The 16,373-nt window shown below is 39.8% G+C and overlaps 1 protein-coding gene across 1 annotated transcript; it reads right to left on the minus strand.

The window, feature by feature from the left end:
• LOC122120627 (protein artemis-like) lies at positions 1-14,175 on the minus strand. Its single transcript, XM_042694876.1, has 5 exons — positions 14,045-14,175; positions 4,945-4,998; positions 3,305-3,389; positions 722-781; positions 1-54 (listed from the first exon to the last, which is right to left on the minus strand). Exons 1-5 carry the CDS (start codon positions 14,173-14,175, stop codon positions 1-3), a joined length of 384 nt encoding a protein of 127 aa, XP_042550810.1.
• Positions 14,176-16,373: the final 2,198 nt, after the last annotated feature.

The following is a 16,373-nucleotide window of genomic DNA, read 5'->3' on the forward strand; positions in this document are numbered from 1 at the left end:
TTATATAACTGATCCTGGGCAGTGACTCACTGGTAAAAGGATCATAACAATCTCCTGGAAAAAAAAGGGAAGAAAATAACAAGTGAAGTTATCACCAGGACCTAGCTAAATAAAATGGATACCTCAACAATATGCCTCAGTATGGGTCAAGCAATGAATGGACAAATAAACTATGCTCTAAGTCAGGCACCAGTGGCTCATACCTATAATCCTAGCTACTCAGGCCACTGATATCTGAGGATCAAAGTTTGAAGCTAGTTCAGGCAAGAAAGTCTTTTGAGACTTATCTACAAATAACCACCAAAAAGCAAAAGTGAATCTGTGGCTCAAGTGGTAGAGTACTAGCCTTGAGCTAAAATGCTCAAGGACAGTGCCCAGGCCCTGAATTCAAGCCCCATCTGGCACAAAAAGTAAAAAGTTACAATGAGAAAAAATTAACTTCAAAAATATTAACCATTATTTCATGTCCTAAAAATTATAATAAAACTTAATAAACATGACCATGACATAATAACTAGAGTTCCAATAATGAATTGATAAAACAAAAAGGAGTGATTCTGCAAATAATAATTATAAAATAATAAGCCATACTCAAGTCTTTCAATGTGGAAAATAAGTACATCACTTTTAAGGACTGAATATCTCTATTCCTTTGAAAGTCAAGAAGAAAGAGCAACTATCATTGTGGCAGTAAAAAAAGTCCAAAACAGTTCATAGTTACCTCACCTGTGGTTTCATCAACCAAAGATACCTGGGTAGGAGTTTCAATTTCAGTTGGTACCTTTTGAAAGAAAAGATGATAAAAATGAGGGAGGGGGTAACAAGTTTGACAAGAAATGTACTCCCTACCTTATGTATATAACTAACCCTTCTGTACATTGTAAAGTCTGCACAGGGGCACTTCCCTAACTCTTGGCTAAGTTTCTGCCCAGTATCTGTTACCTAGGTAACTGGCAGACCTGGAAGCAATCACTTCCCCTCCTGCTAGGTCACATCCTGGGCCACCTCTGGTCACATGCCTCCCATCTGACCTTAGAAGGGTCCCAAACCCTGAGGTCACATCCAGATCAAGTGTGGCCACACCTTTTCTCCAACTGGTCACAACTCTGCCAGTGCCTGGCTTAGATAAGTCCTGACCCAGGGATGGGTTGCCCTTTCCTTTTCAGCCATGCCTCTCCACCATGCACGGTGGGGGCAGCAGTTTGGTAAATAAACTTCTTTTCCTGCCTGAATAGCGCACGGTGTTCTCTTCATCAGCTACCTAATGAAACCTACCTACTTAATATAACTTAAATACATCACCTTGATAACAAATTAATTTTTTAAAAAGCAGAAAGGAAAAATGGGCATGTATCAGTCCTTCATACTTTGCCATTTCAGACTAGAAGGAAATAAATGGAGAAGTTATATAGACTCTACATAGAGCAATTTCTGATTTATGTTTGAAAATATAATAAAGCAAAAATAAGTTTATTAACTATGAGGAAAACTGTCTTTTCTATCAAGCTATATTGCTTAAGAGTTCGTATTTGGGCCTAATGGCCTGGCTGTTGAGGGAAAGAGGAACTGCTTTGGGATAAGAAAGGAAATGTTAGGTTTTGTCTTAAACTGGTTTCTTTTCAAGATGGATTTAAGACACACCTCCGACTGTTAAAGAAATACCAAAGGGTGTGGGTATATTTTGAGATTACTTACATACAGCTAATCTTATTTCATAATCACCTTATCATTTTACCCTATTCAAATGAGGCAATTACAAGCAGATTGTGAACCTGAGCCCAACCAATCTGAGCAGAGGGGCAGGGCCTGCTGCATTAGGGATAAGTAGGGTCACAGCCTGCCTGCTCTGTGTGCTTGCTTGACAGATTTTTGGCTGTTGGCCAAAATTTACGTGTGTAAATTTACTTGCTAAGGCAATTCTTTATTTTTGTATCTATCATTGTGACTCCTATAATTTTGTTTTGTTTTTTGGGTCCGGTCGTGGGGCCTGAACTCTGGGTCTGGGCACTGACCCTCAGCTCTTCAGCTCAAGGCTAGCACTCTACCATTGAGCCATAGCACCACTTCCAGCTTTTTTCTTTTTCTTTTTTTTTGTTTATATGGTGCTGAGGAATCGAACCCAGGGCCTTGAGCATGCAAGGCAAGCGTTCTACCACTGAGCCACCTTCCCAGCCCACTCCTATAGTTCTTGAAGAGCTTATTTTTAACATTAAAGTAGATCTAGTGATATATATTGTCTCATACCTTTGATATGTACACACACACACACACACACACACACACATCAATACTAGGGCTTAAAACACAGAGCCTTGCTTAGCTTTCTTCCTCAAGATTGGCACACTACCATTTGAGCTACCACTCTACTTTCTAGTTTTTCTGCTAAATTGCAGAGAAGCATCTCATGGATTTGTCCTCCTGTGAGCTTCAAACTGTGATCCTCAGGTCTCACCCTTGTTAATAACCAGGACAACAGGCATGAGCTACCAGCACCCAGCTGAGAGTTTTTAGCAAAGGGGTTGGCCTAGGTTTCCTCTGTTTGAGCTTCAGAATGGTATGTACGTGTTTATGTATCTATGTATGTACATCTGCAAATGTGTATGTACATGTGTGTATATGTATATGTAGGTATTTGCACATATATCAGCTTACTCAAATGTGGGGCAGCAGGGAGTTGGAACTTGAAAGCTTTCACCAGTCAAACATCAAACACTCTTCATGACAGCTGTGTATACTCTGTCAGTAATGCAGTTTTTTTAAACCCTGGCCCACATAAAAATTCCTAATTGTCTCCCTCATGGAGCCCTCCTCTGAAGTAGCCATGGGCACATGCAGATCAGGGTGGCCTGCAAACTCTTGATCTTCCTGCCTTAGACTCCAACATGCTGAGATTACATGTGTGTGCTACCATACATATCTTCATTCTACTTCATTCTTCATTCTAGCATTTTATGTCTCTATTTTTCCTGGTTTATCCCATGATCTAAATAAACTGAGCAATCATAATAATGAATATTCTACAGTGTAAAGTATTAGAATACATCTAGACTCCTTAGGACTAAACAAAGCAAAAGATCTAAATTAAACTTTTGAAGAAGAAAAACAAATTAACAATATTTGAATGCTGACTTTCTCTAAACTTTGGAGTGACAAAAACTAAATGTCACTATTCAATTAGCCTTGTCACTGTAGTGGGTAAGGAATTGGGTTTTGGATGATTCCAATCCTTTTTTTTTCAATCTATGCTGAAGACTTTTTCCCTAATGCCACAAGAATTAACATTATTCAAAACAATAAAATTTACTATTTGTTTCTCCCAAAATCTGTATCTTGTGCTAGTTAACAGCAATTCCATAGTGATAGGAGAGCAGTACAGGAAAACTTTTAAGCTGAATGGAAAAAAAAAACCTCAGTTCCATCCAAAATGAACTACCTTGGGGACTCAGAAATATATTTCTTTACACTGGTTTTCTCTAATAAATGAGAAATTGTTTGTTTAGAAAGTGTTAAGGAGAAGTCCCAATATATCTGTTATAGTCTAGAACTGAAATGTCCCTCAAAAGCTAAGACATTGGACTAGGGGCATGGCTCAAGTGGTTAAGTCCTGTTTGGCAAGCCCAAGGCAGAGTTCAAATCCCACTACCACAAAACAAAAACCAGTTCCTTCTTTAAATGGAAAGGCAACTCCTTCACCTTAAACTTCAGCAGATCTTTGGAACTGCCTTAATCACAGAATATGATAAAAGCAATGCATGAATGTTCAAGCTAGCTTTCCCAACTATAATACTTGAGAATTTGGAATTTAGATTGCAGCAAAACTATAGGAAAACAATTCAATAGTTCAGGTTTAAGAAAATATTCAATGATAGATTCTCAGGAGGAAGACATTGGTAGGATCTCAATTTGAGGCCAGTGTAAACACAAAAGTAAATGAAAACCATTTTCAGCAAGCTAGGTGTGGAAGTGCATGCTATTAGTCCCAACTGAACTAGAAGCATAAGTCCGAAGATTGTCCTGGGCGAACACATGAGAAAGACCTTATCTGGAAAAAAAAAAAAAAAACTAAAGCAAAAAAGAGGTCATGGCCCAAGTTATACAACACCTGTCTAGCAAGCTTAAGATCCTGATTCAAACTTCTACTCTGCACCTCCCCCCCAAAAAAAGAAAGAAAACCCCAATTATACCATAGAATTATTTTTGGGGGGGAGGGGTCCTGTCGTGGGACCTAAACTCTGGGCCTGGGCACTGTCCCTCAGCTCTTCAGCTCAAGGCTAGAGCTCTACCACATGAGCCACAGCGCCACTTCCGGCTTTTTTATTTTTGCTTATGTGGTGCTGAGGAATCAAACCCAGGGCCTCATGCATGCAAGGCAAGCGCTCTACCACTGAGCCATCTTATCAGCCCAACCATATAATTCTTGATAATGGAACATTCTCTATCTACCTCTGTCTTACACACACACATACACACACACACACACACACACACACACACACACACCTATAAAATGAGTAAATGCATCAGCAGTAGTATAGAGGAGTCACACAAAATTAAAATTATGTAAAAGCAAGTAAATATAATAAGACTGCACTGTAGCTCCAATGGTAGTACAGCTGTTTAGCAAGTATAAGGCCCTGAGTTCAAATGCTAGTACTGCAAAAAAAGTGAATTGTGTATGATTCTATTCCTGTAAATTCAAAAGCACCATATCTAACCCATAGTACTAAAAGTCTGAAAATTATATTTTAGGAAGAATGACTGATAGGGGGCAGAGGGCCAAGAATTTGGGTACTGTTCAAGTTCTCCATCTAAATATAAGATACACAGATGTACTCACATGGTAAAAGTTCATCACATTGTCCCTTATGATACATGTACTTTGCTGTCTAGATGTTCTGATATTTTCTTTCACCTAACACACAAACAGTGGCAATATCTTATTACCTGCATTCCAAATTTGTTTTCAAGGTAGTGGCCCTTACTTCTTTCCTATGATCTCTAAGCAAAAGAATAGGGATCATAAACATGTTCTTTATCAGAGGATTCCTTGACCCAAGGCACAGGGGCTGCCATGACCTTCACTCTCCAAAAGAACTGATTTCCCAGAACCCTTGGCTCTTCTCTAGATGATAAATCCTATTCTGTTGTTTTTTTCATGCAGTACTGGCATTTGCACTCAGGGCCTAGGAACTGTCCCTGAGCTTTTTTGCTCAGTGCTAGTGCTCTACGACTTTAAAATTTCCAGATTTTCAATGGTTGAGATAAGAATCTTACAGGAGACTGGAAGAAGATGAGAGAGGAGGAGATGGGGGCTGAGCTCTCGCTAAGAAACCAGTTTTAGTGTTCCAGTGAAAGATCCAAGGCTAGAGAGTCACACTGAGTGAGCCATCATAGTACAGAGATTTTGGCCAGAGAGGAAAAATTCAGGCTGCCTGTTTAAAGAGACAGATTTGACCACGCGCTGATGACAGTGGCGGCAGCTGCTGCTGCTGCCATACCAACAGACAGGGCCATAGAAAAAGGCACCAGAGACAGACTGTGAGGGGCTTCTAATCATACCCAGTGAGAACTGACAAGGAGCAAAATCTTCATTCTGCTGGCCACAGGCAGATGTAGATCATAGACAGCCCAAGGGAAAGGCATGAGTACCTCACAAGACATTCCCACTTCTTCTCACAGGACAGCACTTGGAAAGTAGCCCTTCCCCCATCACCTGAGAAGAATGCCATCTCTGATACTGGCAAAGACTGGGCCAGAGCACCTAGTAGATAACTCAGGCCTGAGAAGCAGTGACTGCGGCACCATTTTTCAACAGGGCAAAAGAATTTGACTAGTGAAACTTAGCTCGACCCAGGAGACAGTTGCCCTTCCCAGGTGGCAGAAGCCCCACCCAGAGTGGGCTGACTTTCTTCACAGGATAAACACAGCCAGAGGCAGCCCTGCCCCTCTGTTGAAGGGCAGCTTTCATAAGTGAAAAAAATAAAAATTCAAAAGTGGATACTGCAAAAAACCTGAGAGCAGCTCCAGGCTGGGCTACAAGAGTCTCGGGAGCTAGCCCCTCAGTGAGAAGTTACTGATTCCAGATGAGCCACAACCCCACCCACCCTCAAGCTCCCTCGAACTGACTCCAAGGTACAGAAAACAGCCAGTTCCCTCCTGTGTGATACACAAAGCACATTGCCACAACTAGTCTGGGAGGAGGATCGAAAAGACCCTGTGAATGTAAGGCAGGCTTCTTTCTGCCTGCTCAAAGTGATTTGAGAAACTAATTAAGCCACAGGTAAACTGAATACTACAAGGAAAACAGAGGCTACAACAAGATATGGACACAGGGGAGACACAAGAACCCCCAAATAAATCGAAGAATTCTTCTTTCTAATTAAGTTTTTAATTTATTTTTACTTCTTTCAGTATTTTCTTTTGTTTTTTTTCTTTTCTTTTTTTGTTCTTTTTGTCTTTTTTTCTCTACTTAATTGATGTTCTTTTCATCCACAGATACAGAGCCAACAGTGATCGTTAGGCCTCCTCCTTCACTGTTTGCATACTTAATTCAGATATTGATTACTCAATTCACAATTTCCCAATCTTTGCACCTTTAGTTATACTTACGTAATTTTTTGAGTTTTTCATTTTTTATATTTTTCTCCTTTTTTCTTTTTCTTCTCTTCTTCCTCTCTGAATTTATGTCTTAGTTATCTTCCCTCTCTTCCTTTCCTTCCCTACATTCCTTGAATCTTGTTTTCTCCTCATAATTTTCCTTATACCTCTTAATTTCTGGCCCTTTGCTCCTTCTTTGATTTTCTTAGTCCATTGATCCCTAGTGGTTTGTTGTTGAGCTAGACTGTATCTGTACTCATTTTGACAGGGTCAAAGTAGCCCATTGCGTTATCCTTTTGGTCCAGATTGTTTCAAACTTCATGACAGATTGGATCACTGGTTACAACTGTATATAATCCCCACTTCCCCCCCAACACACCCATCATAGAAAGGCAGAGATCTATAGGGAAATGCTTATCTATTATTTTGAACCACTAAAATCAGTGTAAATACACAACCCGGGGTTGGGTTTTGTCTTAAAACTATGCTCTGAGGTAGTATTAGTCCTAATTACATATCCAAAAAAGGAGAGATAGAATGAAACATATATATCTTTGATTGTCAACCTCCAAAGACTATGTGACTACAGGGATCTGGATTGGTACTTGTCTTAAACTTGTGCTCTGATTGGTGTGGAACTGGGGTACTTTCAATCCCCTAAAAGAGAGCTAGAGTGAAAGTACACATTTTTGATTGTGAACCTCCAAAACTGCACGACTACAGGGTTTGGGATTGGTGCCTGCCTTAAAATTGTGTTCTGGTGTAGAATTGCAAATACTTTTATCCCCCCCCCAAAAAAAGGAGAGATAGAGAGAAAATACCCATTGTTGATTCTAAACCTCTGAAGTCTGTACAGGGCTCTGGGTTGGTGCTTAACTTAAAATAGTGTTCTAGTGTGGAATTGGTTTTGTCTTCATTCCCAAATGGGCAGAACTAGCTGTAGAAACAAAAATAGAAAGTCAAAGAAACTCAACTCCCACTGAAGATAAAAAGGCAACAGAGCAGTTAATGAATAATCCAGAAAATAGTTTTCAAAATACTCTATAAACTCTACTGGTAAACCTGCCGAATGAAAATATTGAAACCTTTCATAGGGCTATGCATGAGTGTGATGAGCTAACCAAAGATTAATAGATGTATTCATGGAATCTAGAAACCGAAAGCTGAATGAATTCCAACAGAAACAAAGGGAGTCGAATGAAAGTATAGCCACTCAACTAAGGAATTTTAGAGAAAAGCAAATCAAAGAGGTAAAGAAGTCCATACACAGTTTAAAATAATGCTTCAACAAATTAAGCGAAGCCATCAAAACTGACCAATTAGAAGGAAGGGAAATAAAAAAAAAAAAAGTAGAAAGTCTGGACAATAGGCTAGATGATGCAGAAGATCGAATCCCTGGAATAGAAGATAACATGAATTTGTAGAGGAAGAACAGACAATTCAGAAGAAATCTAAGAAATATTATAGATCCATTCAAAATCTAGAAGACACCATCAGAAGGCCTAATTTAAGGCTAATGAGTGTAGTGGAGGGTCTAGAGGCAGAAGGTAAAGGACTATGAACTACACATTCAAAAGGATATGCCCATTCAGATATAAGAAGCCTTTCAAACCCCAAAGGGACCAAACCAATACACAACATCCAAACATCACATTGTAATATGCACAGGAGCAATATAGACCAAGGAAAGGATCCTTAAAGATGTCAGGGAGAAAAGATCAATTACTATGAAAGAAATTCCAACTGCAAAATCAGATAACTCAGCAGAGACCAAGAAAGCAAGAATAGCTGGTTATGATGCATGCCATGCCCTAAAGACAGACAACTATCAAAGAATAGTGTACCTAGCTAAACTCTCCTTCACAGCAAAGAAAAATTGAAACAATATATCTCCACCAAATCAGCATTACAAAAGATACTTAAAAATGCCATACACATAGAAAACCAACAAAAGCACGATGAAGACAGAGAAATGGCCCCCAGAGAATCAGATAATGATAGTAAGAACCCAGTAGTCACAGCACTTAAGAAGGTGGATAACATAGCAGAAACTACTATACTTTAAAATCCTAACTCTCAATACTAATGGACATAACTCTCCAACTCAAAGACATAAATTTCCTAGTTGGATCAAAAAGCAAGATTCTTCTATCTACTGCCTTCAAGAGACACAACTTGCCCACAAAAACAAACATATCCTGAAAATGAGAGGCTGGAACAAACTCTCACAAGCAAACCACCTAATAAACAATTTGGGAAGGGAAATAATTTCAAAAAATCCTAATAACAGATTAAATAGACTTCAAATTAAAATTAGAAGGGATAAAGAAGGACATTATATACTAATTAAGGGATTTCTCCTACTGGGGAATATAACAGTTCTAAATACCTATATATCAAATATAAGAGCACCCACATTTATCCAAGATACAATACTTCCCCTAAAATCACACATATATCCAAACTCATTGATCATTGGTGACATTTAACATACCTCTATCCTCACTGGATAGTTCAACCAGGCAAAAACTCAACAGAGAAACCTCAGATCTAAACAACTACATACACCAATAAGACTTAATAGATATCTAGAGAATATTTTACCCAACCGCATCAGGATGCATGTTCTTCTCAGCAGCACATGGAACATTCTCCAGAATAAACCACATTTTAGGTCACAAAACAAATCTGTCCAATTTCAGAAACATTGAAATTATTCCCTGAATTCTGGTACAACAAAATGGAATAAAATTAGAGCTTACCACCAGAAGCCACATACAGACTGAACAACACATTGTTGAATCACCAGTGGAACATGGAAGAGATTAGAAAGAAAATTCAAATGTTCCTGATAGTTAACAAAAATGAGCTTACAAATTACCAGCTCCTCTAGGACACATAAAAGGCAGTCTTCAGAGTAAAATTGATAGCCCTTAGTTCCTACATCAACAAACTTAGATCTCAAACCAACAATTTAATAATGCATGTGAAGCTCCTTGAAAAAAAAAAATGTCAAATCTCAATCCAGTAGACAGGAAAAAAAATAATTAAAATTAAATCACACTTAAATAAATTGGAGTTTAAAAAACATAGAAAGAATATACAAAAAGAGTTGGTTTTGGAAAAATTAACAAAATTGACAAAAATTTAGCAAATTTTACCAAAAAAGAAGAGAATACACCCAAATAAACAAAATCAGAAATGAGAAGGGAAACAACCATGCAGAATATTCAGAACATTATAAGAAAATGCCTTTCAATACTTTATGCTAACAAATTTGAGAATATGGAAGAAATGGAAGAATTTGTAGCAAATACTGATATGCCCAAACTAAACCAAAATAATTTAAACCAACTAAACAGACCTATATGAAACATTGAAATAGAAACATCAATAAGAGCTCTCATCCAAGAAAAGCCCAGGAACCGATGGATTTATAGCTAAATTCTACAAGGCCTTCAAAGCAGAAGTCACACCAATACCCCTCCAACTCTTCAATGAAATTGAAAGCGAAAGATCACTACCAAATTCTTTCTATGGAACCATCGTAACCCTCATCCCAAAACCAGGCAGGGAATCATCAAAGAAAGAGAACTATAAACCCATTTCCTTGATGGACATTGATGCAAAACTTCTCAACAAAATTTTGGCCAGTCAACGTCAACAACTTATCAAAAAAATTGTACACCATGACCAAACAGGATTCATTTCAAGGATGCAAAACTGGTTTAATATATGCAAATCAATTAATATAGTTCATCACATCAACAACAACAAGGATAAGAACCAAATGATTAAATGAATAAGTGCAGAAAAACCATTTGACAAGATCCACCACCCCCTTATGATGGAAGCTCTAGAAAAACTAGGAATCCATGGAACATTCCTCAATGTAATAAAGGCTGTGTATGACAAACGTACACCAACATTATACTTAATGGCGAATAGCTAAAGTCATTTCCTCTAAAATCAGGAACAAGACAAGGATGTTTACTCTCTCCATTTCTCTTCAATTTAGTATTAGAATGCAATAAGATTCAAACATAAAGGGGATCCAAATAGGGAAAGGTGAAGTAAAACAATCCCTCTTTGCAGATGACATGATCTTATATTTAAAGAACCCAATGAACTCCACTCCCAAATTACTGGAACTGATTCGAAACTTTGGCAAAATAGCAGGGTATAAAATAAATCCTCAAAAATCAATGGCTTTTCCATATGCCAACAATGAGAAGAGCACGGCTGACATCAGGAAAGCAACTCCTTTTGTAATAGCCCCACAAAAAATAAAAAACATAGAAATTAACCAAAGAAGTGAAGGACGTCTATGTTGAAAACTTTAAAAACCTGAAAAGGAAATTAAGGCAGAACTTAAGAAGTGGAAAAACCTCCCAAACTCCTGGATTGGGAGGAGTACCATCGTGAAAATGGCAATACTTCCAAAGGCTATCCACAAATTCAATGAAATACCTATCAATATTCCAACCTCTTTCTTCAATGAAATAGAAGAAGCAATCCAAAAATTCATATGGAACAATAAAAGACCCTGAATAGCAAAAACAATCCTTAACAGAAAGAACAGTGCTGGAGGAATATCAATACCAAATTTCAAACTCTACTACAAAACCATAGTAATCAAAACTGCTTGGTACTGGCACAAGAACAGACTTGAGGATCAGGGGAATAGAAGACCCAGAAATGAACCCGCAGACCTATAGCCAACTAAACATCTATAAGGAAGCTAAAAAAATATAGAATGGAAGAAAGACAGCATCTTCAGTAAATGGTGCTGGTGAAATTGGATAATCACCTGTAGAAAACTAAAGCTAGATTCGTATATATCACCCTGCACCTGAATCAACTCCAAATGGATCAAAGACCTCAGAGTCAAAGCAGACACCCTGAAAACATTACAGGGAGAAATAGGAGAGACCCTAGATCTTCTTGGCACAGGTCAAAATTTTCTCAATATGGACCCAGAAACAGAACTAATTAAAGAAAGGTTAGACAAATGAGATTGTATGAAACTGCAGAGCTTCTGCATAGCAAAGGACATAGCTAGCAAGATCAATAGAAAGCCCACGGATTGGGAGAAGATCTTCACTAACCATACAACAGACAAGGGTCTCATATCTAAAATATACTTAGAACTCAAAAACAATAAATGCCCCAATAACATATCCTCAAAGAAACAACTTCCCGATAAATAAGTGGGCTAAAGGATTGAAGAGAAACTTTTCTGAAGAGGAAGTAAGAAAGACCAATAGACACATGAAGAAATGCTCAACCTCCCTAGCCATAAAAGAAATGCAAATCAAAACAACATTGAGAGTCCACCTCACCCCAGTTCAAATGGCTATAATCAGGAAATCTAATAACAGCAGATGCTGGAGGAGATGTGGCCAGAAGGGAACCCAACTGCATTGTTGATGGGAGTGTAAACTTGTTCAAACACTTTGGAAAGTAGTATGGAGGTTCCTCAAAAGACTCCCTATAGAGATCCCCTATGACCCAGCAATCCCACTTTTGGGCATTTACCCAAACGATCACAAACAAGGCCATATTAGGGCTACCAGCACAACTATGTTTAGCGCAGCATTATTTACCATAACTAAGATATGGAACCAACCCAGATGCCCCTCAGTAGAAGAATGGATCAAAAAAAGTTATATATATATATATATATATATATATATATATATATATATATGAATTCTATAGCTCAATCAGAAAGAATGGCATCTCCCCATTTGTTAGGAAATGGAAAGACTTGGAGATAATTGTATTAAGTGAAGTAAGCCAGATCCAAATACATAGGTCTCATGGTTTCCCTTATTTGCAATAACTAGTGCACATCTAGGATAATCTTACCAAAGAAGCAGAAAAGCTCAAGAGTTTTTCTTTACTATAAAATTTTTTCATTTCTCCATTGAATGTGAATGCTAATTTTGCTGGGTATATCAATCAGGGCTGGCAGTTATTGGTTCTCAGGGCTCAGATGGTACTTTCCCAGGCCTTTCTTGCATTCATTGTCTGTGTGGAGAGATGATTCTAATTTTTTCCCATTGTAGTATAGCTCCTTCTTTGTTTTTGCTGCATCCAAGATTGTTTCCTTATTATTCAGCTATATCATTATTACTATAATGTGCCTAGAAGTGTTTCTCCTGGGATCCTGCTTGTTAGGTGTTCTATATGCTTCTGTTAATGTAGGTAAGGTGTTCTCTTTTAAGATGGGGAAAATTTTCATTGATAATCTTGTTGAGTAGGTGTTGCATTGCCTTTCTTTGATATTCCTCACCTTCGTCCACTCCAATTATACAAAGGTTAAATTTCTTTGGACTACTTGCTCTTGGATTTTCCGTTGGCATAATTTAAGTGATTTTTCCATATCTGTGATTTTTGTTTCAGTTGGTGAATTCTGTCTTCAGTATCTGACTCTCAATTCCATTTCGTTCACTCTGTTAACTATGGTTTCCATTGTGGTTTGCATGGAGGAAATGGACTCATTTATGGATTTGATGTTGGTTCTCAAAGTACTAATCTCACTTCTTATTGAAGTGTGTACTGCCTCTATTTTTGTACTAATCTCACCTCTTAGTGAGGTGTCTACTGCCTCTGTTTTGCGTGCACCTCCTGTTTGAGATCCTGCATTTCTTTCGATAGTTCATCCTTGTGTTCCTTAAATTTATGGTCTATTTCTCACTTTAATTCTTGAGTCATTGCCTCCAGCATCTCTTGGATGTAGCTTTTGTCTTCCATTCCTGCTTTGCTCCCACTGGGGTTCTCCCCTGGGTGGCTGCTGGCTTTTGGGGGTAGCTTGCTATCCTGGGTGTTGATAAACCTTGTAATTTTTCTCTGTGATTTTCGCATGGGGATTTAGGGATTATTGGAGACTACCTGAAGTTTTGTTTTGGTCAATAGGTATCTGTCTTTGCTTGGTTGCTGTTTTTGCGCTGTCAGAGAGAGTCTGTACCTGGTCTTGGTTCTATTGGGGGCCTACCTCCAGCTAGTGGTCTACCCACGTAGGGCTCTTGGCTCTCTGCTGTAAATCACTGGTAGTTCCTACCTTTAGAAAGACTCAGCAGCCTAGACTGCTCCTGTTTACTCCTATAGGTGCTCTTGGAGTCTGCTATGGGCTCCTGATGTTTGTTTTTTGGCCTGTTGTGGGCCTGAACTCTGGGCCTGGGCGCTGTCCCTCAGCTATTCAGCTCAAGGCTGGCGCCGTACCATTTGAGACACAGTGCCACTTCTGGCCCTTTCTACTTATGTGGTTCTAAGCAATCAGATCCAGGGCCTCATGCACACAAGGCAAGCACTCTACCATTGAGCCACCTTACCAGCTTGAGCTCCTGACTATTATCAGGTGCTGGCAGCCTGAGTTGTCCAATTCCTGGACTGGGATATATGGGTCGGGTTCTGGTGGGGTTTGGGCTATTGGTTCTCTTACCCTGGACAAGCAGGTCTTTTGCTGTCACGGGTGTGATTCCCAGGGTGTGCAGTTCCCTGTTTTCCCCACCTCTGCTGAGGTATATGCTCAGTTGCTGACTTCAATTGGGCAGAGTTGGTTGTATTGCTCATCACTGATCCCCTGGCCTGGTCTTGGCTTCTGGTCCCCAACCTGGGGCACGCCAGTTGGACCTGTCCTGCTGTGTATCCCACCTGGGTAATGCAGCCTTGAGTACACAGTTCTAGTTTCTTCCACTGTTGGCTGTTGTGACCCAGGGGCTCTGTTCCTGGCTTGGGTGTTTAAGCTCCCTTCCAGGGGCACTCTTGATCTAACCTGGTGAGCTGGATGTGCTCCACAGGCTGGTGGAGCTCTCGAACAGTTCCCAGTTTTAGTGGGTCTTATAGTCCAAGTGTTGGAGTAGGGGTCTGGGTCAAGATCTGGGGGTTCCCACCAGCCCTAATCTCCCTTAAGGAGGGATACGCTGTCCCCTGTGCAGTTGTTTCTGTGTGATATAGGTCGCTGGTTTCCGCTGCAATCAGAGTTCAGTTGAGATGCTTGTGGGCTGAGTCGGGCAGTGGTGGCTCTGCGTGTTTCTCCTCTGTCCCTGCCTCTGTTGATGCTGTTCAGGTTGGCACTGCATAATGGGCCACTCCTTGGGCACAAGCTGATGCACGCCTCCGGCCAAGTGGTGGGTGAGGGTTCTCCATGCAGGTTCTGAGCACTGGGATTTGTCTCTGTGCTCTCCAGATCAGCACCAGTACCTTGCAAGTCTTCTGCTCTGGTGTTCTGTGGGCCACCCATGTATTTCTGGAGTTCCCACCATGGGAACGAGTGGCTCTGGTGGGATGGAGTCCCTCTGCTCGGAGAGTGAGGGGTGGGGATGGGATCTTTGTGCAAGCTCCCGGCTCAGAGGTTTCTCTGTTGTTGTGATCAGCTGGTCTGACACTGGTACCTCAGGCGTCTTCTGCGTGAATGATCTGCAGACGACCCCCTGTGTCTCTGGGGACTCTGGCAGCCCCACATGGCTGGGCTGGCTGAGGCTTGGTGTGTTGCTGCACAGCCATTAATGGTTGGGGGAGGGGTCTTCGTGCTTCTCTGTTCTAAAATTCTTCCTTTTCTTTCTTTCATTTTTGTTTTATTCCACCTCCTGTTTTTCTTTTTGTTTTCAGGTTTTTGTTGTTGTCCTTCTCTTGGGGAAATTAAACGTTGGAACTGGAACTCTCTTTTTGGTTGGAGAGAGCTGTGGTGTTTCCCTACTGTCCTGTCACCCTCTTGTTCCCCTCCACCTTGTAAGATTTTTTTTTTTTTGATGAGATGTTAAAATCGACTATCCAAATTCTTGTTGAGAAGTTTTCCATTGATGTTCATCAAAGAAATGGGTCTATAGTTCTCTTTTTTTGATGAGTCCCTTCCTGATTTGGGGATGAGGGTTATGATGAATTCATAGAGTTTGGTAGTGAATTTTCTCTTTCAATTTCATTGAAGAGCTGGAGGAGTATTGGTGTGAGTTCTGCTTTGACGGCCTTGTAGAATTCTGCTGTAAATCCTGGGCTTTTCTTAGATAAGTAGTCTCTTTTTTTTTATTTTTATTTTTCCCAGTCGTGGGGCCTGAACTCTGGGCCTGGGCGCTGTCCCTCAGCTCTTCAGCTCAAGGCTAGAGCTCTACCACTTGAGCCACAGCGCCACTTCCGGCTTTTTTCTTTTTGCTTATATGGTGCTGAGGAATCGAACCCAGGGCCTCATGCATGCAACACAAGCGCTCTACCACTGAGCCACCTTCCCAGCCCCGATAAGTAGTCTCTTATTGCTGTTTCGATTTCAATGCTTGATACAGGTCTGTTAAGTTCATTTAATTCATCTTGGTTTAGTTTTGGCATGTCGATATTTGCTAGGAAATCATCCATTTCTTCCAGATTGTCAAACTTATTAGCAGAACGGTTTGAGAAGTTTTCCCTTATACTGGTCTGAAACTTGGTTGTTTCTGTAGTGATTTTTCCATTCTCATCTCTGAGTTTGTTTATTTGGGTGTGTTCTTTTTCTGATAAGATTTGCTAAGGGTCTGTCAATTTTATTAGTTTTTTTCAAAGAACCAACTGTTTTGTTGATTCTTTCTTTGGTTTTTTGGGATTCTAATTCATTCAATTCTGATTTAATTTTTATTATTTGTTTCCAACTGCTGGATTGAGGTTTATCTTGCTGCTCATTTTTGTGGAGCTTCAGATGTCTCATTAAATTTTTGGTTTCAGATCTTTCCAACTTGTTGATGTAGGAACTCAGACCTATAATCTTGCCTCTAAAGACTCCCTTTGCTTTGTCCCAGAGGAGCTGG

Source organism: Dipodomys spectabilis, unplaced genomic scaffold (assembly GCF_019054845.1).
Source record: "Dipodomys spectabilis isolate Male_0828 unplaced genomic scaffold, ASM1905484v1 ptg000176l, whole genome shotgun sequence".
NCBI classification, from domain to species: Eukaryota; Metazoa; Chordata; class Mammalia; order Rodentia; family Heteromyidae; genus Dipodomys; species Dipodomys spectabilis.